The 23,707-nt window shown below is 44.2% G+C and overlaps 1 protein-coding gene across 11 annotated transcripts in view; it reads right to left on the bottom strand.

Moving 5' to 3' along the window:
* LOC119396415 (insulin receptor substrate 1) overlaps positions 1–23,156 on the bottom strand; it is a 70,988-nt gene extending 47,832 nt beyond the window's left edge. For 7 of the 11 annotated variants that reach the window (XM_049417083.1, XM_049417087.1, XM_049417085.1 and 4 more), the window contains exons 1-8: positions 22,947–23,156; positions 18,252–18,386; positions 13,032–13,347; positions 12,430–12,578; positions 11,372–11,514; positions 8,313–8,528; positions 5,772–5,870; positions 1,747–1,821 (exon numbers count right to left, since the gene is read on the bottom strand). In XM_049417083.1, the coding sequence (XP_049273040.1) occupies positions 1,747–1,821; positions 5,772–5,870; positions 8,313–8,528; positions 11,372–11,514; positions 12,430–12,578; positions 13,032–13,347; positions 18,252–18,353 (1,100 nt within the window). In that variant the 5' untranslated portion in view covers positions 18,354–18,386; positions 22,947–23,156. The remainder of the gene's footprint in view (positions 1–1,746; positions 1,822–5,771; positions 5,871–8,312; positions 8,529–11,371; positions 11,515–12,429; positions 12,579–13,031; positions 13,348–18,251; positions 18,387–22,946) is intronic. The other 4 variants (XM_049417086.1, XM_049417091.1, XM_049417084.1 and 1 more) reach the window with 3 other exon arrangements.
* Between the last annotated feature and the right edge of the window lie 551 nt (positions 23,157–23,707).

Raw genomic sequence — 23,707 nt, 5'->3', positions numbered from 1 at the left:
TTGCTACTTCCGCAATTTTCACCAAGTCTGCAGACTCAAAATAAAATTTTATAGCACTTCTACGTAGTTTTCAGTGAAGATATTTTGAAATCAGATAGAAAATGGGCTACAGAAACTGAAAATGCGATTTTCAAAAATCGCATTTTTTTTTGGTCCCCCGTTAAAAAGAAGACCACGTTTGTGACTCGTAATTCTCTCCGGTTATAACAGACCCATTCAGCGTTTACATAAAAGTCTGTTGTAACAGTACTTGGATTTTACACACTTCCTTTACAACAGACCAAAATCCTCTTCACTATAAAGGTCTGTTGTAATGAGGTTATACAGTAAAACCTCGTTAATTCAAAGTCACTGGGACTGTGAAAAACTTTCGAATTAAGCGGGTTTTCGAATTAACGAAACATACAAAAAGCGGGATGCAAGGAACTTTCAATTACTGAAAGTAATCAGAGGTGGTCGTTCGGCCTTCTGGTTTGCGGCTCCAAGGGTTGTTTACAGCAATACCCGGTCCCATTTTTGCCGCAAACCCGGGAAAACGGCGGCCCTCACTGCTGTTAGGGCAAAAAAGGAAAAAAAAAAAAAAAAAAAAACTCGTGGTCAGCTGAAATGCGCGCCTGCAGAAAAGAAGGTGTGCTTCACTGCAGCACAGTGGTGACATGCGGGCTGCATGTCACCTGCTCCTCGTAGCGTCAGCGCGTCATGATGCGACCATTCGCCCATTCTTTCTGGTAAAATAAAGAATATGATAATGGCCAGTGTGACGGAATCCGCAATGTGTTCTGGCTGGAAAACATGATCATTGAAGTTTTCGAACTGAGTTTTCGGAGTAGGCGTTACAGGCAAGAACTCCGCCAGCAGTGCAAGTGCGCAAATAGCCGGAGCAACCGCCAATCGGAGGTTCGCATACATCATGAATTCCGTCAGACCGTCCTTTATTATCTTTTCTTTTCCCAAAAAGAATGGGTAAATCATGATGCGCTGACGTTGCCAGAAGCATGCGACATGCTGCCTGCGTGTCACCGCTGTGCTGCAGTGAAGCACGTCTTCTTTTCCGCAGGCGCACGTTTTAGCTGACCACGAGACCGTGTTTTCTTTCTTTTTTTTTTTCGCTAGCAGCAGCGAGGTCGGGTCACTGCAACTGTCACTCATTAATATCGCTACACTGCATTGCCCTGTGGCTCCTAAGGGCCGTCGCTTCCGCGGATTTGCGGCGAAATCGGGATCGGGAATTGGCACATCGCACCCAAAGTTTTCGAATTAACCGGGCTGGCGCTAGCTGCCGCTTCAAATTATCCACTCAGATTTACATTGCAAAATACGGGACCGCAGAAACCCTTCGAATTAAGCGGGATTTCGAAATAACCGAGCTCGAATTAATGAGGTTTTACTGTACTTTGTTACTGTTCTTTGTTTGTTTGCTGTACTTCGTGTTTTCTGCTTCATCATGGTATGTCAACCCCGCTTTTACCTTGACTCCGCAGTGCGTACTAAATAAAGTACTAAATAAACACACACCCTACTGAAATGTTCCGTACGCCATACCAATAATTCCACGTTTCCTTACGGAATCTGCATATTTTTAATATTTCTTACATGTGTTTCCCTATGAATCTTACTGAAACATATGGAATTAGAATGTTCAATCAGGGAGCCCTCAGTTCAGAGCCAAGTAACGTACCTCAGTAACCCATAAATGAAATACCGGAAGAGCCAGCAAAATAAAAAAAACTTGAAAGTGGGCCTTACTTGAAGTACTCAGCTTGTCCGTCCGTTTCATCTGCTGCAGAGAGCACGCTGCTCGTGCTGTCGAACGAGCCCACTCTGAAAAGTGGAGGTTGCTTTGAGCATTTCTGCAAGTGAAGAGCTGGCTTAAATGTTAACGAGACTTATATAAAAAGCGTAGTTAGCATTAAGTAGCCTTTTAGGTGTTTCCACCCATGGTGCTACAGTCAAATGCACTGAAAAATTTTAGTACAGTATCATAACCTTTAATTTAAAGGAGTACTGACAGATTTTAAAATTTTTCGGGTTGTCTGCTCTAATGAAAGCACGGTGTCGAGACCCCAAAAAGAGTGTCGTGGTGCTGGGGATGCATTGCATTATTTTTTAATACCGCTTCTTTCAACCAGCAGTTTCGGTTTCGGTTCGAGAGGGCGCTTATACGTGTCAAAGGGCAGACTGCAACCCACGAAATATGCACCTGTTGTCCTTTGTTCAGCATTCAGTAGCCTTGCCTCCGTCAGCGTTTCTGTGATTTCCACCCATGGTGACTTGAAACGTCATAGGGCTCTCCATGCGTGAAGCTGCCTTGCAGATGCGGGAGATGAAAACTTTAAAAAAAATATTTGCACGTGTTTATGCGGTGTGGGAGAGCGTTAACACTACATGCCAAGGAACCAAAAATGTCCGTTTTGCTGCACTTCATAAATTACCTTAAGCATGAAATCCACTATAACTAGGCTTCCTTCTCTAATATTTATTGCATTGTTTTGACTGTAAATGTTATGGAGTAGCCAGGGAGAATAAGTAGAGCTGTGCGAATAGCAATATTTTGGGTGCGAAGCGAATTCGAATATTGAAATGTGAGTGCGAATCGAATCGAATATTTTTCGAATATTTCTAGAATATTTTTCGAATACTTCGAAGCAAAATTGCAGAAAAAAAAGTTGGACAGGATTCCTAAGCATATTCTTATGAGATAGCAACATGAAAGTGTTTCTTTTCACTAGGTTGAAGCGCAATGAAGAGGCCGAATTGTATTTATGTACATGATTTGGTGCAACCAAAGTGTTGCTGACAACACTTTACACGTGATAGGCAAAGATGCCATTTCCTCAGCCTCTCCTCCTCTTTCAACTTCTCTGGAAGCCCAACTGATGTGGCGGACAAGGGTGTGCTCCCTTCAAGTCCGGAGTTCCAAATCTGCCTCGTAGACGTCGATATATAATAACATCTGAAATTTTGGGTGCTAAAAAGCTTCGGTGTCCGATTTTTCGGACTTCCTGCCCAAATTTCAGGTCCAAAACAGCATTAATTGAGCCCCCACCTCTGCCACATCTTTCATCTCCATGTTGGAACCAGCGTTTTCTTGAGTTAGTACATTTGCGACCGTAGCAGAGCTTGAAAGGCAGCTTTGCCGCTATGCCGGGGTGTGATGAGGTGAAGCATATTGAAAATCTAGGGACCACTTCCAATCGGACGTTGACTGTGTCTTGGCAAAGTTCGACAGTAACGGCGCTTGAAAGGCAGCTTTGCCGCAATACGAGAGTGTAACGAGATGAAACATATTGAAAATCTGAAGGGGTCACTTTCAATCGGACGTTGACTGTATTTGTTTTTGGGGAAGTTCGAATAGTTCGATTAGTAAAATTCCAGTGCGAATCGAATCGAATAACAAAAAATATTTCGAAAAATATTCGAAATTTCGAATATTCGCACACCCCTAAGAATAAGCTTAATGCTGTAAATATCAGTCATTTTAGACTCCCAGCTTCCAACTAGATCATAGAAGCATTTATTACAATAGCTAGCAATTATCTCTAAACACAGCTCACAAGAACCGTATACATGGATTGGCAAGTATGTGACAAGCCACACAACATGGATTTTTTAAATTGTGGTTAATTTTCAATTATCTGATTGCAGCTGATTTAGTGTACTTCAGAGACATGTCCAACTAACCTCACTCAAAGCACATATTGTCTGGTTTACATGGCATTTGACACTGCCAGAAGGCAGGTGCCACCACAATTTCTGTCATGCAGGTAATATTCTACGATCTTGCGCTGCCCCATCTTTGAACACCCTTAAAATCTTTTTCATCAACAGAATTCATTTTTTGCGAGACTTGACTAAACATTAATGGAGTTGCTTGAATGATCTGAAACACTTTTAAACACTGAAAAACTCAGAAATTGGCAGGTTATGTGTATTTTCAGCTTAGTTGGCTAAATTTGAAAAAAAAAAAAAAGCACGCTGGATTTCATCCTGAGTATGTCGTTTGAGGTGAAAGAATCAGTACTTAAACGGAAACTTGGTATAACCGAAAAATAATTGATCAGCATGCAAAACACCGGGTTTGCAGACTTACAAAATTAATCACGTGAAATGTGAAATCTTAAATCAGAGCCATTGTTCATTACCACATAGCCCTCACATGATACATCAACACAATAAGTATTCAAAGCAAGGAACACTTTAAAACTGTTATTTGACATGAAAACACACACACACAAAGGCCAAAAAGTTTCAAAAGGTTAAAGATTATGAGTGGTGATTAGGATAAAAGCCGAAAGGAAAGTGATCTAAGTACGAGAAGTCTACAACATGTTTTCACACGTAGGATATCATACAAGCAAGGACATGATCGCAAGACAGTGCTGTTACTGGCTTTGTTTAATTTGACAATGGTCTTTACAGACTGATTCGGGAGGCAACAAAAAGTTAAACGTGCATGTTGTCACAACCACATGACAATATGCACTTCCAACTGCAAAGATGCCGTGATCAAGATACTGGCGCTCAATTTGCATGAGTTATTAAAAGAAAATACGTCTTATCATGACTGTTACATCAAGCATACAGCTGTTTAAAAAATATTATTGCAATTTCCACCACATACATTTAAAATGTTGAAAAAAAAAAGGCTGAAACTGCACAGAAACTTTCTTGTAAATGCCCAAATTATGCCGTGAAGGTTGTGGTATGTCTACTTGCCATGGAGGAAGACAAAGAATGCATCAAACGAGCTAAGTCAGCCTTGTAGGTCTACTATCTATGGTGCATCTTTTAGACACTATGATAAAAGTCACTCACTGAGAAATCAGGTGGGGACTGTGTAAAGTCTATCCATATTAGAGTTATAAAGTGAGAGAGTCGCTAGTTACACGCATCTTAACGTGGATTTTGACTTTCTGTTCAGGCAGTTTCTTGCAAAGTTCTTTAGACATTCTTTGTGGTTTTCGATGACACGACAGACAATTTTTCTCTGACAGACACAAAACACTGAACTTTCCCATGTGCAAATGTGTGACAGCTGAACGTGCAAATGACATGCACGTATAAGCCAATGTATCAGAGACTTGTGTCTTCCTCCATGGTCCATACGCACAATATTAAAGGGACACCAAAGCGAAACACTAAATCGGTTTAGACTGAAATTATTTTTTTGCAAACCCCACTGCCATTAATTTTGCCATCATGGATTCATTACCAGAAGAGAAAACAATGGCCGAAGTCTCATTTACTAAATTTAGCTCCGAAACCCTAGCACACAATGTCAGTGTGACAACGTCATGAATTCAATGTTTTTCGCATTTTGGCTACACGGGCAAAATAAAATTCCTTGAAACCTGCCATTTAATGTCTCCAATTCCCTTAGTTTTGGTTGGGTCGGGTAAAGTTAGGTTAGGTTATCACAATGTAATTCATTTTTCCCGACAAAAAATTGTGTTTGCCATAGTAGACTTCGTCAAAAATGTGTGACATCGTGGCAATTTGGTGCGGGAACTTCCGAGACTGCACTGCCATCCGCATTTTTCTTTTTGTGCGTTTTCCAGATTTCCGAGAGTCTTCTTCAGGCAAGAGTGGTGCTTTTGGTATTGTGCAAAGTTAATACGAGTGAAGTTCGTTTTCTCTTTAGTGCCCCTTTAAGGCAAGCCTGTACTTTCAGGCAACAACCGCACACATACACACAAACATTTCTACGCACGCAGATACGCACACACATGTACACACATATACACACTCGCAGACACGTGTTGGGGACCTACGTGATGGGGTTGTTAGACGGTGGGGAGACTGAATAGGTTCTCCCGTAAGAACTATGGGGCCTGGCCGTCGACTCAGCGGTGTGGGTCCGAGAGAGCCCACTGCAAGTTTGTCACCCATTGGTGGAACAAGGCACGGTAGAAAATTTTAGAGAGTGGCCACTTGCCAGCAGAGAAAAAAAGAACACAAAAGAAGAGACAAAGCAGATGCATAGAAAGCAATACACCTTAGAAATAACAGTTAGAAGAAGCAAAATAATGTTATTCAGAAAGAAAGAAACAAAACCGTAGTCAGAAGTAAGCAACACGCTATGTTGGGCTAATTGGTGCATGGCTACACGAAAGATGTGGCGCAACGTTACGAATGAGGAGAAGGAACAGAAAGAGCGCCAACACGCAACTCAAATGGGACGAAAATGTTACAACGTTGCGAGTTAGCGTTCTTTCTGTCCCTTCTTTTTTTTTCTCGTTCATAACGTTGCGCCATGTCTCTCATGTCGTTCAAGGCTACGCTTTCCTGTCAAACAAGAGGTAACTTTAGAACCAATCAGAAAAGGCGAGCATGTAAATAAAAATAATGTTATCATGAAATGTAGTGGTGCAAATAAATTATCAGAGATTGAATGCAAAGATGCAATCGTGTAAGTTTGCGGCTCACACACCTAACATTTGGCTCTGATAATTCATAGTTCTTGACTTAATTTTCTCTAAACAAATTCGAGGATGGCAGCAAGTGGCATAAAAATTAACTTGCGCACTAGAAATAATTCCGTGCCCGTTTACTTGCAAGAAAAAAACAAATATTTAGCGGAACTCAGAACAAAACTAGTAACAGAGGTTTCTATTATGTAGCAAGCTCTTCCATCTACTTTTATGAACATAAAGTTAAAGCTATGAGCTGGGGTTGGCTGTAACCGCTTGCATACCAGTTCACAGACGCACTGATTTACAGGCAACATGAATTGGTTACTGATCTAAATTATGTATTTGACTTGCAAAAATGTGATCAGCATGGGGTTTCAGTTCCATTCGTACCAAAAATTTAAAGTTAGAGTATCTTGTCCGTAAATTGTACTCTGCATTATTCATAACTACAAGAGATAGGAACAATAAAATCGCAATTCCTAGCCCTGCCACTCACACGACCTAAGGGTGTAATTTAAGTAAAATTATAATTTCATTCCTATTAAAAAAATAAAGAAGAAAAGGCTGTGAAAAAAACAACAACAGAATGTAAGTCTGCTTTATTTTGACTGCTGAAAAAGAAAAGAAAGAGTTATCACAGGCTCACACGTGGATAAAAACTGCACAGAGCTTCAAAGTACAGCTGCAAGAAATGCAGCAATGCTAATTCAAAAGTGACATTCTGATTACCTTAGGTTCTGACAAATAACATCGAAGATTTTTTTTAACTGAGGCTACTCTTGTGGGGATACGTACCAAGTGCAAGACAGACACACAAGCCTTCCTTTCACGCATCACTGTGCACAAGTATAAGCAAAACACAAGTACAGCTTGTCGCAACAAATGACTGAGAATGTTTCAGAGATTTCAAAAAGAGACAGCATGCTGAAAAAAACAACAACTAGAAATTATGTGATTTCTTTTGAAATAATATTCACTAAAAAAGTTTTACGGACGATTCAACCGTTGGATTGAGGTCAACCGAAGATGATATCGCTGTTATAGCAGTACACAGCCAACGCGCTACACTCCAAGACGAGAAAGCTATTTGAGGAGTCTTTCTGTCACACAGCAGTAGTGATTCATCTCGCTTGCATTGTTTGCGTTTTATTACCACGCACCTGGCAGTACTACCGGGTCACAAGTTGCATACAGCTGTCAGCGTGACATAGCATTCTTGAAAGGAATGCGGTGAGCGTACAGTTTTCAAGGAAGTAAATGCAAGCCAGCTAAATGACGATTGTTGCTGCGTGGCAGAAAGACAACCCAAGTACTCCTGTTTGCATGAGAGTGTAGCCATACCTTACACTGTAAGCCAAACAGGAGTACTTGGAGAGTCTTCAACATACACCTATATCTAAGTACACATACCTTTTCGCATTTCATCCCTACTGGCGTGTGGCCATTGTGGCACGGAGTCAAACCCAGGACTTCATGCTAAGCACATTGCTATAGCTGCAAGGCCCCCAATATGCGTGCCCTCATTCAAATGTGACATTCTGATTAGCTTAAGCTTTAGGTTTAGGTGCGTGCTAACACACCACACTCAGCAACTGCTATTGCCAAGCCTCAATTACCTTCAACATGAGTCGAGAAAGCTTAGCATTCGATCGAGTACTCAGGACCTTGTGCTAAGCACACTGCTATAGCCGCAATGCCCCCAAAGTGTGCCTTCATTCAAATCTGACATTCAGATTAGCATAAGCTTTAGGTTTAGGTGTGTGCTAACACACCATGCTCAGCAAACGCTACTGCTGACCCTCAATTACCTTCCACATGAGTCGGGAAAGTTTAGCATCGAATCGTTGATTGAATGCATAAAGAAAGAAGCAGGCGGAAGTGTCAGGGCAGCAAGCTGACCTGCTCTCGCCGTGCGACTCGCTGCTGTTGCGACTGCGAGACGTGGGCATGGAGTCGCATCGGTCCCGGCAACTCGTGGAAGCGTGCGTAGTCGTGGTGGCCACGGCGTGTGCGGGCCGCTTGTGCGTGATGGGCTTGCTGTTCTCGCTGGTCGATGAGCTCCGGGGACGCGTGAAGGGACCGAGTTCTTCTTTGTTTCGAGAGGTCTTCATCGCTCTGCATGGCGCATTCGTTTAGATAATTTGAGAAAAAAAAAATGTTCCGGTAATCTTTGCGAGGTCATCCGTGCATTCTTCTGACCACTTTCTCACAAATTGCACCAGTATAACACCAGAATCACGACAAAAGGCAATTAGAATATACTTGCTGCTGCTCTTCTATAGAGACTCACGCAGCTATTTCTGTAGGAAATACAGAAAATGAAATATAAAAAAATTCAGGCAAAACTAACTCAAGTTGACTATGTACAGAACTAACAGGTTGAAACACAGCTTCATTTTTTTTCAGTATAACGACTGCTTTAAGCATTTGCTCATAACCGCATTATGTTGCTTCAAATCTGGCAGCTAAAGGTAATGTTGGCTTTGATGTAAGTGTCCGAGTCAAAATTATGCCAATATGACACTTACCACACAGGCTGGAAATGAAAGTATGTGCATTACTTAGCCCTAAATTTCTGCGTTTTACTCTGTGAGTACTGTATTTGCAGGTGAAACAACCACACTCAACCCTCATTATAACAAAGTCGCATCTGACACGAAAATAAGTTTGTTATATCCAGAAATCCGTTATAAATGTATATATGTAACACTGTATCTATGGCAAGACTGTTCTTCATTTACTTCGTTATAACTGATAATTTGTTATATCCGTGTTTGTTATATCGAGGTTTGAGTGTACAGTTGAACCCGCTTATAACAAACTCGAAAGTGTCGCGAAAAGTGGTCGCTATATCAGTAGTTCGTTGTATATGGACTCGAATTTAAAAAAGTGCACTCAGCGGCCAAACCGTTTTTTTTTTCTGTGCACTTTTATTAGTGTTATAACAACCCCTCCAGCGACAAGCTAAGCCTTTTCGCGTCGTGAAGCAACGCCCGCTACGTGCTAACGAGTGAATTACCCGCCTTTGCAATGAACTGACACCGTTTCACCGAAGTGCAGTACTGCCACGTGGAGCCGATCATCCCTGGCTAGTTGCGTGCAGCGCGTCGCCTACTCGGCTCGCGGAGTCACTGCCGGGCCGCTTGCTGTATGGCGTATGCGCGCGTTTGTACGTTCTTCGTGCCAGCTTCACTCCGGACCGTGCACGGGTGCGGCGAGTAGCTTGTTCGTTCAACGCGGCGAAAACAAGCATTTTGCAAGCAACGCGCACTCTACGTCTCCGCGATGCTCTCACGGCCCTGCACGACGATGCGCAGCGCGCTTGAGTTGTCACCTAGTCAAACACGCAGTATACGCTCGCTGTCAGTGACGTTTTTCGGTGCCCGCGCCGCGCAACAACAGCGAGCTACTTTCGTTTCTACAAAGCGACGCGCACTTAATAGCGGCCTCGCACAACGCGGTGGCGGCGAACTTACGAACAACACCATGGCGTGCTCGTACCGCCGTCAATCCGCACAGTGTACGGCGTACGCCACACGCGCAGCCGAGCAGATATCTACACATGACTGTGATAAGGTTGTCGGCTATCAGTCATAATGGCACGTTCATCGACGGCCGCCACCTCGCCTTCGCTCTTTTCTGATGCTTATCCGCAAAGGCATCGCCGCAATCGCGCGGATGTCGTTATCACCGATCGACCGGTCTCTGCAGTTACCGAAAAGACGGACGACCTTTTGCGGCAGATTGTGGCGTGGACGAGTTTAAGGACGCAGTGAACCTTTATGCAATGGAAAGTTATCGCGGTTATCACTTCTGGCATTTATGCCTTTTTGCGTTCCGAGGCATTGTTTGGTTCATCGTAGGCGGTCATAGCTACAGAGAACGGCGTCAGGAAAGGTCACCGTGCGAAAGCTGACCGCAAGGCTTCATGCTGCCTCTTTTTTTTTTCCCCTCACTGCCACTCTGCCACTGAAGAAAAATGCTGGAAAGTGAGCGACCTCGCTCGTAGCGTACGAAATCTGCGTGCGGTGCTCGCCGATCAGGGATATCTTAGTCGCGAGTAAACTGGAGTGGGGCACGCGCAAGCGCGCGCCTCTCTCACGCTTTAGAAGGCCTGTTTTAACTTTTTTTCGCTTCGTATGCGCCATATTTTTACCGCGACCATGTCTGAAGTGTTCGTTGTAAAAGTAGGCGGCTTTGAAAAATGTTCGCTATATGTGGACGTAGCTTCAATGGTTAGCATTGGAAAATCGTAAGTGCACCCAAATATGGTCGTTATAACCGATAGATCGTTATACGTGGGATCGTTATAAGTGAGTTCGACTGTATTTGCCATTATATAGGGCATGTTCCAATACTCACCGTAGACAGCTTAATAGGCAGTTAAGTGGACAGTGGCAATCTTTAGTCCCATTCCAATTCTTACGTAGCCAGCAAAATAAGACAGCTTTGAGAAGACGGCATCGGAGACAAAAACGATGCAGGCTACTTTACTGTCCAAACAAGATGGAGGCTCAGTGAAATGCTTGGATAGCTCGGATCTCACCAGCATGGTCGTCTGAACATAAGCAGACGCTTTTTCAGGCGCTCAGTGTAAGCTACGTTCAATTTTTCACAGATTTGAATGCAAAAGAAGTTAAAGCATGTCATCCAGATGTGTCCCATTTCTCAGAGTACTGGGGCGCGATGCTGTCTTCTAAGCTCTCAGCATAGACTGTCTACGATGCTGTCCAGAATTGGAACACAGCCATAGGCAACACTCACTGACATTGGCCAACAGTAAGCCAACACTAGCAAAGATAGAGCTCGTAGCATGCAAGTCAGTGTGGCAGACAAGGGCACCACCATTCCCAAATAGCAAGGGGGAGTGTTCGTTAAGGTATACTCATTCGTATGAAAGCGAAGCAAGACAAAAAATACATCAGCGCCAACACAAACTCTCACTGTTGTCGGCTCACCCCAGAATGGTCTCGTGCATGTTCTGAGCGATGACCGTGTCTTCCGTCTGCATCCACAGCTCCCCAGAGCCGGTGACTGAGGAACGGCCAAGTTCCATGAAGAAGAAACAGTCGGAGTGGCCGCACCGCCGTATGCTCATCAACTGAAGCAAGTGAAATGCGCCAAGATAGAAGTTGTGAAATTGTAGAGTGACAGTGTCGTCTTTCTTTCCTCACTAGTACTTAAAGTCCCAGAGCTAACGTCACAATCTCTATCGTTGTATATTCTTAAAGGTGTCAGAGTTTCTCTTTGCATAAAGTGGCTATAAAATCTGAGCTATAATTTCTTTCACAGGAGATGAAATATCAAACCTTTCACTGGTGCTCCAAGGTGCCCAATGCATTACAGTAGACTCTCAATAGAAACAGTAAGGGACCGGGAAAATATGTTTTGTTTACTGAGAGAAGATCAGGGGTTCAGAATTAAAGTACGAAACCAATCATGTCAGAAACAGTTGTTCCATCTAAGCAGCGATTCCGATTAAGACAAAAGACATTTCCGTTTACTGGGAGTCTACTGCAGTTTTATCAAGAAAGTGACCTAAATAGCAACAATAAGTTGATGCCACTGTCGAGAAAACAACACTCACTCTTGTGACATAACTGGTCCCATTTATGATGAGTAAATTATGATATGAACAATGGTAATTAACTGGTTAAATAGTTGCATAGCATTTCCACGTCGAAGAGCAACGCGGCTTGGCTGATTTTTCTCGGTTTTACATGCCGCTCTGGTGTGCAGCACCCTTTGTCTACAACGCAGATGGCACCCAACTCTCATTACATGGCACTACCATAAAGACTGTGCGTTTCGATACCCCTACACATTGTGTACATAACATAATGAGTACTACGATGTTATCCATTTTCATTGAACGACTGTTCTTGCCACAAGCGCTTCTCATAATCCCTTTTACTTTTTACGATTTGTTGTTCTGCAGGCACCGACTGCCTGGTTCACTGATCTGCTTGCGCTGCGATACTGCCAGCCACGACAACAGGTAAAGAGTACAGCTCACGGGAAACTCAAGCGCTTCAGGGTTCTCCTGGTCCGTGTGCATCTTGACCAATGTGAGAGCACTGGCCGTCAAGCAAAGCCGATGGGGTCCAGTGATGTTGCGACTGCTACCCAGGCCCTTCGTCTTCACATTCACTTGCCAGACATGCTCTGCAGAGACGGGAAGAAAGAATAAGTACTCGTAAGTAATCGCACCAAAAGGAAAAAAGAGCCGTAACAAGATAGCTAGTTGGCGCGTATTCATATTTGAAGAAAATAAGTGCACAGAAGAACGAAGACAAAGAAGAGATGAAAGCGCTGTGTGTGTTTCATCTCTTCTTGTCTTCATTTTTCTGTGCGCTGATTTTCTTGAAATATGAAAAAAGAGCCCTTCCCCTATCGGAAAAAGGGGGCAAGCAAAGCTTGGCATGCGCGTGTTACGCCGCAATTAGTACACTACATTTAAAGATAACAATTAATGCCCCCTATGGTTTTCCTGGTCTAATTGTCTGTTCAATTAATTCAGTTTTGTCTAACATATAAACGAGTCCCTCGGAAAAGGTTCTTTCGTTCATGCAACTTTTTGATGCTCAATATAGCACATACTCTGCCGGCACAACTCACCGAAGATGGGCTTGGGCCTGGCATCACCATCGAGGTCGCTCGAACCGTGCTGTAGTCTGAGCAGCTCTGTGAGCCACGCATCCAGCTCGGTTTCGTTTTCAGCCACTAGCGCGTAGGAGTCATCGCGGGTGTACAGTGCCAGAACGTGCCGCTGCTTAGCGTCGGCCCGGCGGTTGATGTTGAAGCAGGACCGGAGCGCTATTGTGCGCTTGGGTAGCACTCCGGCCTTCCACTTCTTCTCACTGTCGTAGCACTCGAGACGGGCGGGTCCCGCCTCAGACTCCTTACGCATGACGAAGAACTTCTTCTTCATCGTCTGTTTAGAGGATGAAGAGAAGCAACAAAACAGATTCAGAAAGGTAGCGACAATAAAAATACCGATAACAGTGGAAACAGCATAATAATATGAATGTAATCAGTAACTACTGTCAAAACCGCATATATTGCACCCACATATAACAAATTATTGTGTATATTGAACAACTGTAAAATCCCCTTGAATATATTCTTAATATTTTATAATATTTTGTATATAGTCGATGCCGGATATATCGAACTGGGATATATCAAATAAGTGGCTATATCAAACAGTTGAGAAATCCCCTTGGTTTTCCCATGCAAAAGTATGGGGCTGGTGCGCATGTATATTGAACTCCCGCACAGCAAAACATCCACTGTATCAAACGCTGCGCCGCACCGAAGCCCAGAAAGTGCATTTTTCCTAACAAATATTGATCCTTTTTCGGCCGCGTTTTAACAAGTTCTGATTCTTTCTCACACACTGGTGACGAATTATTCCATTGCATTGATCTAATTCGTTCTGCAACGCTTGTCAGTGCACCGGTATATTTGATGCGTGATCTGCAGGTTGTAACGCGCGGGCATAGCGTTTTTCAAAATCAGAATGCGAAGTGACTCGGTGGCCTCGTAGTAATGTTTGCATTCCCTTCCTTGTTTGTTTGCGCATGATGGCATGTGGGCCCGAAAAGCATCACCTTCGAGATGCGCAATCTCGTGACGTATTTTTGGTGTTTTCGGTTTTAAAACGCACATCTCAGAGGCTACGCTTTTTTTCGCATATCTCGCCAAAGCAGCGGCTGCCTTCTACAAAGCCGCAAGTGTCATCGCTATTCGCCAACATGACGACGGTGGAGAAATGTTTCTTTGCAGCGTTGTTGTTGTCTCTTGTAGCATGTGGACTTGTGTACTTCTTGCTTCGTTCTTGATAAATCGTCATTCGGGAGTCGAACTTAACATTGTCCTGCTCATAGCGATAAAAATGATGACCGGTGCTTGGAGCGACGTCAAGTAAGGCACAGTTGTGCACCGTTTCCTTGCGGGCCTTGGTGCCAGGTGACGACTTTGGGTGCGTCATGACCGCTGACTGTGGCGTACGGTGCGTCAGTGAATTTTGCGACATATCAGACGGGAGCACAGCGAGCGACTTCATCGGTGCAGATAACGACGTAGCTGCTTATGACTGCATCGATGCTGAGACCATAGCTGACGTTGCCGATGCTGGGGAAATGAACCCGTGCGGTTTGAAGATGCCAATGCTGCCGCTGCCACCACTAACCGTTTACCACTCTACAGAGCTTGCATCGACATTCAGCGTCGATCACTGCTGTTGTGGCCGAAGGTGCTGAATTTGCTTATTTGGAAAGCTTCAATGATATTGATGGTGCCTTGTGGAATTCACGGCGCGCAAGAAGCAAGACAAGTTTGCGGACTATTTTCATGCAAAATAAAGTGTAGCAACTTGCAAAAGAAGAAGTTGTCACCTTGTTTTTTAGCATATGTGAGCGAATCATAATGTTCGCACTTTTTACTATTTCCGAAAACTGTGTCGAGGCCTGCAGTGCTTCAATTTAAGCCTTAAATACGCATATTTTGTATTTCGAATTCTCGATATATCTAACTAATTTGTGGTCCCCTTCAAGTTCGATATATCCGGGATCGACTGTATTGAATTACCTATATATAGAGCTTTCTCGTGATCCCCTTCATATTATATTCAGTTCAACTGTACTACTGTATTAGTAAACTATGCCTTTTTTTTTAACATTCACAACGAATACCTGTTACCCATACTCCATTTCATACACGCAGTGGAACGCTGTGAAAGCAGCACACATTCGGTGAACAAAACTTCCTATACGTAGCACATTTCGTGGTTGCAAGTGTTCGTGCAAGCCGGAATGATAAACTCAAGCAGAAAAACAACAAAAAACACAAAAATTTTCAAAAACAACACATTAAAAACTGCATAACCCAGTTTCTTTTTCCTACAGGTAGCAAATAGTGTTCACTTATTATTCAGCTTAAAGAAAGAACAATTCGCATACATTATGGCGAAACAGCATAGATGAAGGGGCAGTGGAAAAACGCAAAGGATCTGTGTGCTCTTATGCAGTCTTATCGTTCACGCTGCTTCGCCTTAACGTACACAAACCAACTAAAAATTCTTGCACAGTTTCACATATTTGCTGGCAAGAACACCGAACAACAACAAGTTTCACTAGCCTCCCCACCATTGCACGCTATGTATAAAAATGGAGCATAAACAACTACAGAGTTGAAAATGGCGACCAATAAAGTATATCAATGCCTCAGCAGCATAGCATTTTTTGCACAAGTACAGTTGTGCTCAACATGTGTTGCTTCGCGGTGCTCCTAGAACTACAGAAAGTTGAGCTAGTTAATGGGGATTCCTTGCGGAAGAAAGCGTGCAAACACTGACACAAGATAAGTCAACCACGCAATACAAACAGCTGGTGTTTGCATTGTCTGGTTCTTGTGTGTCCTAGTTTGCACACCGTGGTGACCTGTTTAAAAGAGCCCTGAAAATGGATGGCGGTGCCGACGCAAAAAGTTAACGATCTAAACACCGTTTCAATTGCTGGTATTTATTTGTTAAATGTTTCGTACGTAGGCACAACCACGCCCCTTCAAGGAAGGGCACCGTGTTACAGCTCATATAGAATGAGTCTGTACATACAGTTGATACTCTGTTGGGTAAGAAAAAATTATCACAGCTTGCACTAAGCTGCGCAAGGCTGGATCACAGCAGAGCTGGTGGGCACCTGGCTGTTCCTGGATTGGCTAGGCTTTTACCCTCTCATCTCTCTCTTTCCCACCCTTTGTAGTTCTAGATTATACATGGCTATATGTGCTCTCTTTTATTTTTTTGTATATGTTTATTTCTTTCTCTTTCTTCCCTTTCTTTCTATACTATGCTTTACTCTCTCCCCTCCACCTCACCCTCACATATCTCCTCCTCACTATCAATTCGCTTTCCCACCCCCTTGCTATACTATACATGACTATACATGACTGCTAGCGTGCCTGGATAGCCGAGTGGTTAGGACACTCGCCTTCAGATTGTGGGTACGCAGGTTCAAATTTCGCCTTGCCAAGAAATTTTTTTGCCAATAATTTCTCTCTTTCTCTGTGTGCTCATTCTCTCGCCTATCATAGTTACTGCATCCCCCACCGGACAAATCGGCACGTGTGTTCTGGGGGGCGAAGCAGAAGAGGAAGGAGAGGATGAAGAGAGCACGTGGCGGTTCACGATGATGATAATCTTCTATCTATGACAGAAGGCAAACCTCAGCATAAGAGCGCAGCTGTAAAACAAACAAAAGAGTAGGACGCGATTATAACGAGTGGAACCTGCCATCAGCACATGCTCACAATGTCACTTGAACCGAAATTTGATAAGCCACACCCTGGAAGGTGAACAGACAAAGACTAAACCACAAAACAAGTTCACTCATAAACATGCTTCCATGGTCACAACTATGTGGAACGTTTCACTTAAAACTGTTATTCTAAACGCGCATTTGAAATGTAGTAAGTTTTCTCCTCTAGCGAGAAATGCAAAACCAGTTTATGTTGTTTGATAAAAAAACTGGCAAATGCAAAATTTTCAGGCACTGTCTTATGTGTATTGTTTCAATTCACGGCATCACACCAAGGTTGTCGCAGCACAAAAGCACAAAGAATATTGCTTAAAAGAGGGAATAAGTATCTCAGATTAACACACTCCTTTGAAACCTTCAACCTCATAATGCTGCACAACAAATTTCACTCTATTTAAAACTGTTGAAGTGAATGCTTTTTCAATCAGCGTTGCTCTCACGCTGCTTGTCTCAGCAGCCAAAAATTCACCGAAAATGTAAATTACCATCTCCTAAAATAAAGAAGACGTTTGGCATTATACTGCATGCAATCATGCTTGCAAATAACTATACTAACCGCTGCACCCAGTAAGTTAAACAAGTTCACATAGCTGGAGCTACCGTGTTTGCCATGCACCGCAGATCGTATTGTACACACCTGTCATAATTGTGTGTTTCAATACTTAAATAACAAGTCAAACAACAAATACTAAAGTAACAAGTTGAGAACAGTAAAAAAACGTGTTACTGCATAGCAACACACAACAGTCACAACACCTTATGACAAAAAAAAAAAAAAAAATGTTTCCACTTTAGAACAGTTCCTCAAGGGAGCCAAATAAACTTCTTTCATGACAACTCCTCTATTGCCTAACTACAAGTGAACGAGACAAAGCAGATATGATTATGTAATAACTGAGGTCACTGGTTAAAGATGATGCAAGAGCCAAAGCTGATGAAGGAAAAAAAAAAAATGGCAAAAACTGGACAATAGAAGACAATCACACTACACGAACGCTTGCGTTGTGCGATTTTCTTCTTTTGTGCCCATCGGTGCACTGTTTTTTTCCTTGTAAGTAACATGTAACAACTATACCTGCAGCAAACCTTACTGCCAAAGGTGCAATTATTAGTATACCAGCCGCCCGATCAAGCCTCTAACATCACACAAGCAACATTCAACCCATATATTGAAGAAATCGCTGATAGGAATTTGCAGAGTTTTCTTTTTGCCCCGTAACTATGTAACAATAGACTTAAATGTGCTACTGTGACACTACAGTTAAACAGCAAAGCAAATGATCGCAAAATTAAGGAGCAAATTAGCGCATATGCAAATATGTCATGCTTAAATACAGCAATGGGGCAAGACATTCAGAAGAGAGACACAGAACAAAAGTAAATTTTGCCACAGACACCTTCTTTACTTTATACAAAAAAAAAAAAAAAGCAGTCTTGACCCCTATTAAATATGGAATTTGTGTAGGCTGTTACCCAAGATAATCTATTGCACTACCACCATGACAGCACAACCTCTCACCTTCAGCTTCCTCAGGTATCCCGTCTTCTGGATGTCCGTGGCCTGCTCGGCCAGGGAGACCACCCCGCTTCCCCGCGACGTGTCCTTCATCTTTGTCGACATAGCTCCAGTCAGTCTGGTCCCATATTCAACCACCTGCCACAGGAAGTTCACCAGAGTCACGCTGCACATTGGCCACCGATACTGATTTCTCCCGATTCGCAACACAAACAGGGGGCAAGCTGCGTGGTAGTCCCACACCCTCTCCTCACCTTTGTGCGTTAAATGGGCCAAGTTTTGTTCTATACTAAAGAGTAGCTACCCAACTGCTGCTAACGTCCCTCGTTCGATGAAACATGGAGATCCACAACTACTCTCTCTGCATCCTTGCAGGAAACAAGCGGTAACTACATGCTACACCAACAACTGCTTCAAGAAGCCACTAAGTGCACTTTGCACCAGCAACGCGGAGTGTTGATCGTGCGGAGCCGAACGATGTATCGACCAGCCAAATGACGCCAGCGTTGCACACACCGGCTCTTTCTATCTCTAGCCCATATCGATACGACAAGCATGTTTGTGAGATAACGTTTGGGGAGGAGGGTGGTGAGCCCGATAAGAGCCCTTATCCAGCGGAGGCGAGAACAATGCAGAGTCCAGAATGGCCGTTTCCAAAGCAATGATACGCAGGTGATTGTATGGTACACAAGAGCAAGGTGTCAACTTTTAGATGTGTGTTACAAAAGAAGAGAAATATGGGTGGCTCGAGCTTTTCTTATGAAAATGCAGTTTTTACCTCATCATGAGGAAAAAAGGAACAGGAAATGGGATCAGCAGGCTCACCTTTGCATCCTACCACAAGTCGTACATGTTTAGACCGCATCAGGCTACGTCTTGTGCAAAATCACAGGCTAGCTGTCCCATATGTGCACGCCAAACGTACAGCGTGGTATGTATATCATTACGGTCACAAATTTTCTTCCAAATAAGCAATCGACGTCTTATTGCCTCATTAATGTATAGTGGGCCAAACTGCTACATGCATCAAGTTTCCCATTAAGTTGTTTACTAAACCAATTGTTCACTTTAACGGCACCATGCTGTAGTTTGTACTGAACGCGATTTCTAGGTGTGAACAAGCTGCCCCTAAACGTTTCACTGCTGTTCAGACGAGGGTTCCCGAGTATTCTGTGTTTTTCGCACGGTGCACAATTAATTTAATGGCCCTTTTCCAGGGAGGTAGTCTGTGCATGCGCGGTGGTGGTGCTAAGACATGAGCCATGCTTTTTGGTTGTCGCAGTGCGACGACAGGAACAAACCGAGCGACACCTGGCGTTGCAAGCATTCACATTATCCTAGGGGAAAAAAAAAAAAAAAAAGGTGTGCATTCAGGCCCTTGAGATTGCCTATTGCCGTGTGGTGGACAACTTCAGAGGTCACAAGCCACGAGTTTCAATTTAGGGATCTCCACTGCAGGTACCGTTCGGACCTGGAAAAGGTCCATTGACCCAGTTCCCCGCATTATGAGTAATCAAATGAAACCCTCAGCTCTTAGCCTAAAAATTTCGGCAGGACGACTAATCTTTATGAGATGTCCTATTGCCGAAATATCGGCACCAGATGACAGCTTCTGACATTCACTTGAGGATTGTCACTTAAGTCTCACTGCTTGCAAATGTGTGTGTGTGTGTTCTAGGGTTCTGTATGGTTGTTTAAAAACCTGTAGTCTCCTTTAGATGTTTGCTTAGTTGATTTGCCTGTAATTGGGCATAGATCGGACATGGATGTTCGTATCTTCACCATACTCAAACACTTTGCTTTATTTTTATAATTAGGTGTCTGCAAACACCTTGTCTCCAGTTTATACTGAACACAAACGATACTCAATGTTCATTCCAACTTGCAACTACCACCGGTCACGAGACCAACTTGGCTGCAAAGGGGCCATTTATGAACAGTCGCAAATTGCTGCTTCGGCTGAGTCGCCCGTTGCTTGATTTATCAGTTGCCAACTTGTGAACCAATCAGGTACACAGGAACAGGATTCTATCATACTTTATGAGGCAATGGTAGTGCAAGCAGACCCATATTCAGTGTGGCTAGGTCGCACTGGCTGCTGCAAACATCAGTCGCCGGTCACAAATAATATTGCGACTGATGCTAGTCGCAAAATGTGGACAAGCCCTCACCCTATGCTATCCAAGCCCCACTGCAGTCTTTGAACAGACTGCTTATAACAAGCATGAAAGCGAGAGGCAACACTGCGACAAATTGAGTTGCTCGACACACAAGCTAAAAAAAACACTGTGCTTTAAAGGAATCGCACAGATGCGACAGTGTAAACTTTATTGGCGATGATGTTGCTGAAATTGCAAAAACCACGACAAGTGGTTTTGGTGGTGGAGCCCAAACACACTGCACATTCAGTAAATTTCTCGGTATGCAAAGAAGATGCTCCATCACTGCATTCCGTCTTCATTTGCAACTAAGGGTGAATAACCTTTCTCGGGTTGCATTCCTTACTTCGGAGCAAAGAATGCACTAACAGGACTTGAGAGATATAACCACACTTGACCAAAAAATTAATTCTTCTTTCTATTATTGACGTCACTGCATTCTAAGCCCACAGGATGAAGACAAGCGGCATATTCAGGAAAAGCCACAAAGGATTGAAATCCTCCATCATTTATTGCACAAAAAACAATGTACTACAAACCACAGGGCACCAGTATTCAAAAGTAAAACCAATTATACACGTGGACACCTTTGATTCTGATCAAACTTAGCAGAGACTATATTTGGCTCCTTTGTGCTAGCTTGTAGAGCAGTTACAATGGGGGTAGTACATTTCAATTTGTTTTTTGTTTGTACAATTCTTGAAAGTGTGCACGTGACAGATACATTATATTAGAAAGCATTGTTTGGGATATTTGGGAGGAAAAAATACCAGCTCAGCACCTGGATACATTGCGAGATTGTGGCAGGGCAACATTTTCATGCCTTTTTCAACATGTAGCAACCCTGCTCATGAGTCTCACTTTCCGGATAACTGAATAGTTCAAATTTTTAAACGCACTGTTATTAGCACCATTTACAATAACTACTAGAGCAGGAGTGACAGAACTTTGCAGAACAAATCAAAACCTCAACAAAAACGAGTTAACTAAGCGGAGCTTACATTGATAAAGTAAACGTATTTAGCTAAACTGGGCTTAATTCAACTCCACCCCGTAACTAGAAAGACCATGCTCATAGCTGAACGATTGACCTAGTTATCGTTGGAATACCTGTCAAGGGAGGTAATAGACATGGCACTACTGACAACCTCAAACGGGTAGCGCCGATTTCGAACGATCACTGACTTAAACGCGCACAAAAAACCCCTCCGAATGGTTGATGAAGCTGAGTTCACTCGACTCGATCGAAACGCTAAGCTAAACTAAAACCACACGGATTGTTGTAGGCGCGCGGAACGCCGCACACAATGCAATCCAATTAGTGCCATACGAGCTAAAAAACACGCGCCTCTTGAGCGATATTTTTACGACTAGGCGGTGCTCACAGCAGCAAAGGAAGTCAAAAGCCACACGCATTTTTTTTTTTTTAAAGTGCGTTTCCGCTCACTACGATCGACGGCGGCAAACGCCTCGTCACGCTGCCTAGTCTGACAGTTTCTCTTTTTTATTCCCTCGAAAGTACTACACTGCAACGGAGCGGCAGAGCCCTGAGCGACAACACAGCGATAACGGCATGTTCCTGTAGTGTGACGTAGCCGGTCAAAAGACAAACAGCGAGCGAGACATTGTAAACAAGTAGGCTGACCTTGAGTAAAAGAGCTGCAAAGCCGCTTCGTTGGCACTCTGCGGCCGGAAAGGAAACGTAAAACACTGTACGAACGAGCAGAGCGCTTAAGAAACTCGTCACAAGCGATCCGGGTAGACAACGGGGTCAATAGAAAGGAAAATTACGGTCAGATTTCCGGGTCCACGCCGGAACAAACAAGCGGGTAAAGAAAAAAAAAATGCCATTCGCCATTCCATCCGTCTGTGTGTTTCGGCGGAAATAGTGCGTCGAGACTACAGACACGTCGTGCAGGGCGCGTGCACGGAATGCGAGAAATGCAGAGCCCACAAACGTGAAACCGAACGCAAGGGGAGGAGAAAAGAACGATGAAAACTTGATAGTAGTTGCTCCGTGTTGGTACGAACACTTTTTTTTTTCCTCTTCTCTCGCTCTCTATCCTCGCGCTCGGCGATTTCCTGCGCTACCTCGCCTTCCCCCTGGCTTCACGATCAAGATGTGCCATGTTGAATCGGCTACGCCACGACACCTCGCCGACTGGTCCACATTTTCTCGCTCGCCGGCACACGTAGCTGTCGCGCAAAACAATCGAGCGACACGCTTGTAACACCGCGGCCGCTTCCTAATCGGACCCTAGCAATGGCGCTGTCACGTGGTAAAAAAGCGCTCGCCTCGGTCTAGTAGATCGTTACGTCCACGCTTCGGAAGGACGGACGGAACTGTCGGGTCGACTGACAACACGCACGCATCTCGACAACGGGCCCGCATTACGAGACGATGCCGTACGCCATTAAAAATCGCCGCGAGACTCGCATCACCCCCCCACCTCCCCTCGTTTCGGAGTTAGCCTTCCGCAGCAAGGGACGACCCGTGTCAGATAGCGGGCGTCGCGCAAATTCGAGAAACGTCGCTCACCTAGAGCTTGTCTCCTCGTGAGCCACGCTTGTGGGTCCGCTGATCCCTCGGCTGGACACGTCAACGGCGCGTTGTAACGATCCTGCCCACCCCTCGTATTTCTTTCCGAGGAAATCACGGCTTGCTGGGGCCCGCACGACCGCCCGCTCGCTTCCACGTCTGTTTACGTTTTTCTTCCGCTGATGGTCACTACAGGGCGCTGGCGGCGCGGCGCGTTTCGCCTTGTACTCCGCCCTCGCCTACGCAGCTCAAATCGAAAACAACGACGCGCCTTTCCGGAAGGAAGCGGCGGCTCTTCCCGGAACAGGGCCTTTCCGATTCTGAAACCGCGCTTGAGCAATTTAAGAGATGCCTCGTTTTCACGCGCGTCCCTGCCGAGCCAACAGCCGAGCGCAGTCCCGCCAAAACACATTCGATCTCGCAGATGAGCTTGTAGGTACTCGATGAAAAAGCCGGCAGCTTTCTTCCCGGGTTTGCATGCGTAGCGGTTGAACTTTCTTTTTATTTCGTTTTTAGCATAAAGGTTCGGCGCGCTGTAGGACAACCTACGATGTCTCGTGTAATTACCGCAATTTTCTTATTCAACATTTCTGCAAAGGAAAGAAACTCCACGAATTATGCTTCTTTCCCGGTAGCTCGCGCTGCGGGGTGTGCTCCACTTTCATGGCCGACCTTGACCCGGCGGCCCGGAGATGCAGCGACGGTTGAGATTTTATTTCGGGAATGGGGACGGTGGCACGGGAGCCTCTCACTTGCGGTAC

The sequence above is a fragment of the Rhipicephalus sanguineus genome, chromosome 6, assembly GCF_013339695.2.
Source record: "Rhipicephalus sanguineus isolate Rsan-2018 chromosome 6, BIME_Rsan_1.4, whole genome shotgun sequence".
Lineage (NCBI taxonomy): Eukaryota > Metazoa > Arthropoda > Arachnida > Ixodida > Ixodidae > Rhipicephalus > Rhipicephalus sanguineus.
Note: the sequence above shows the minus strand (reverse complement) of the source record. Positions and strands in the feature narration are given on the sequence as shown.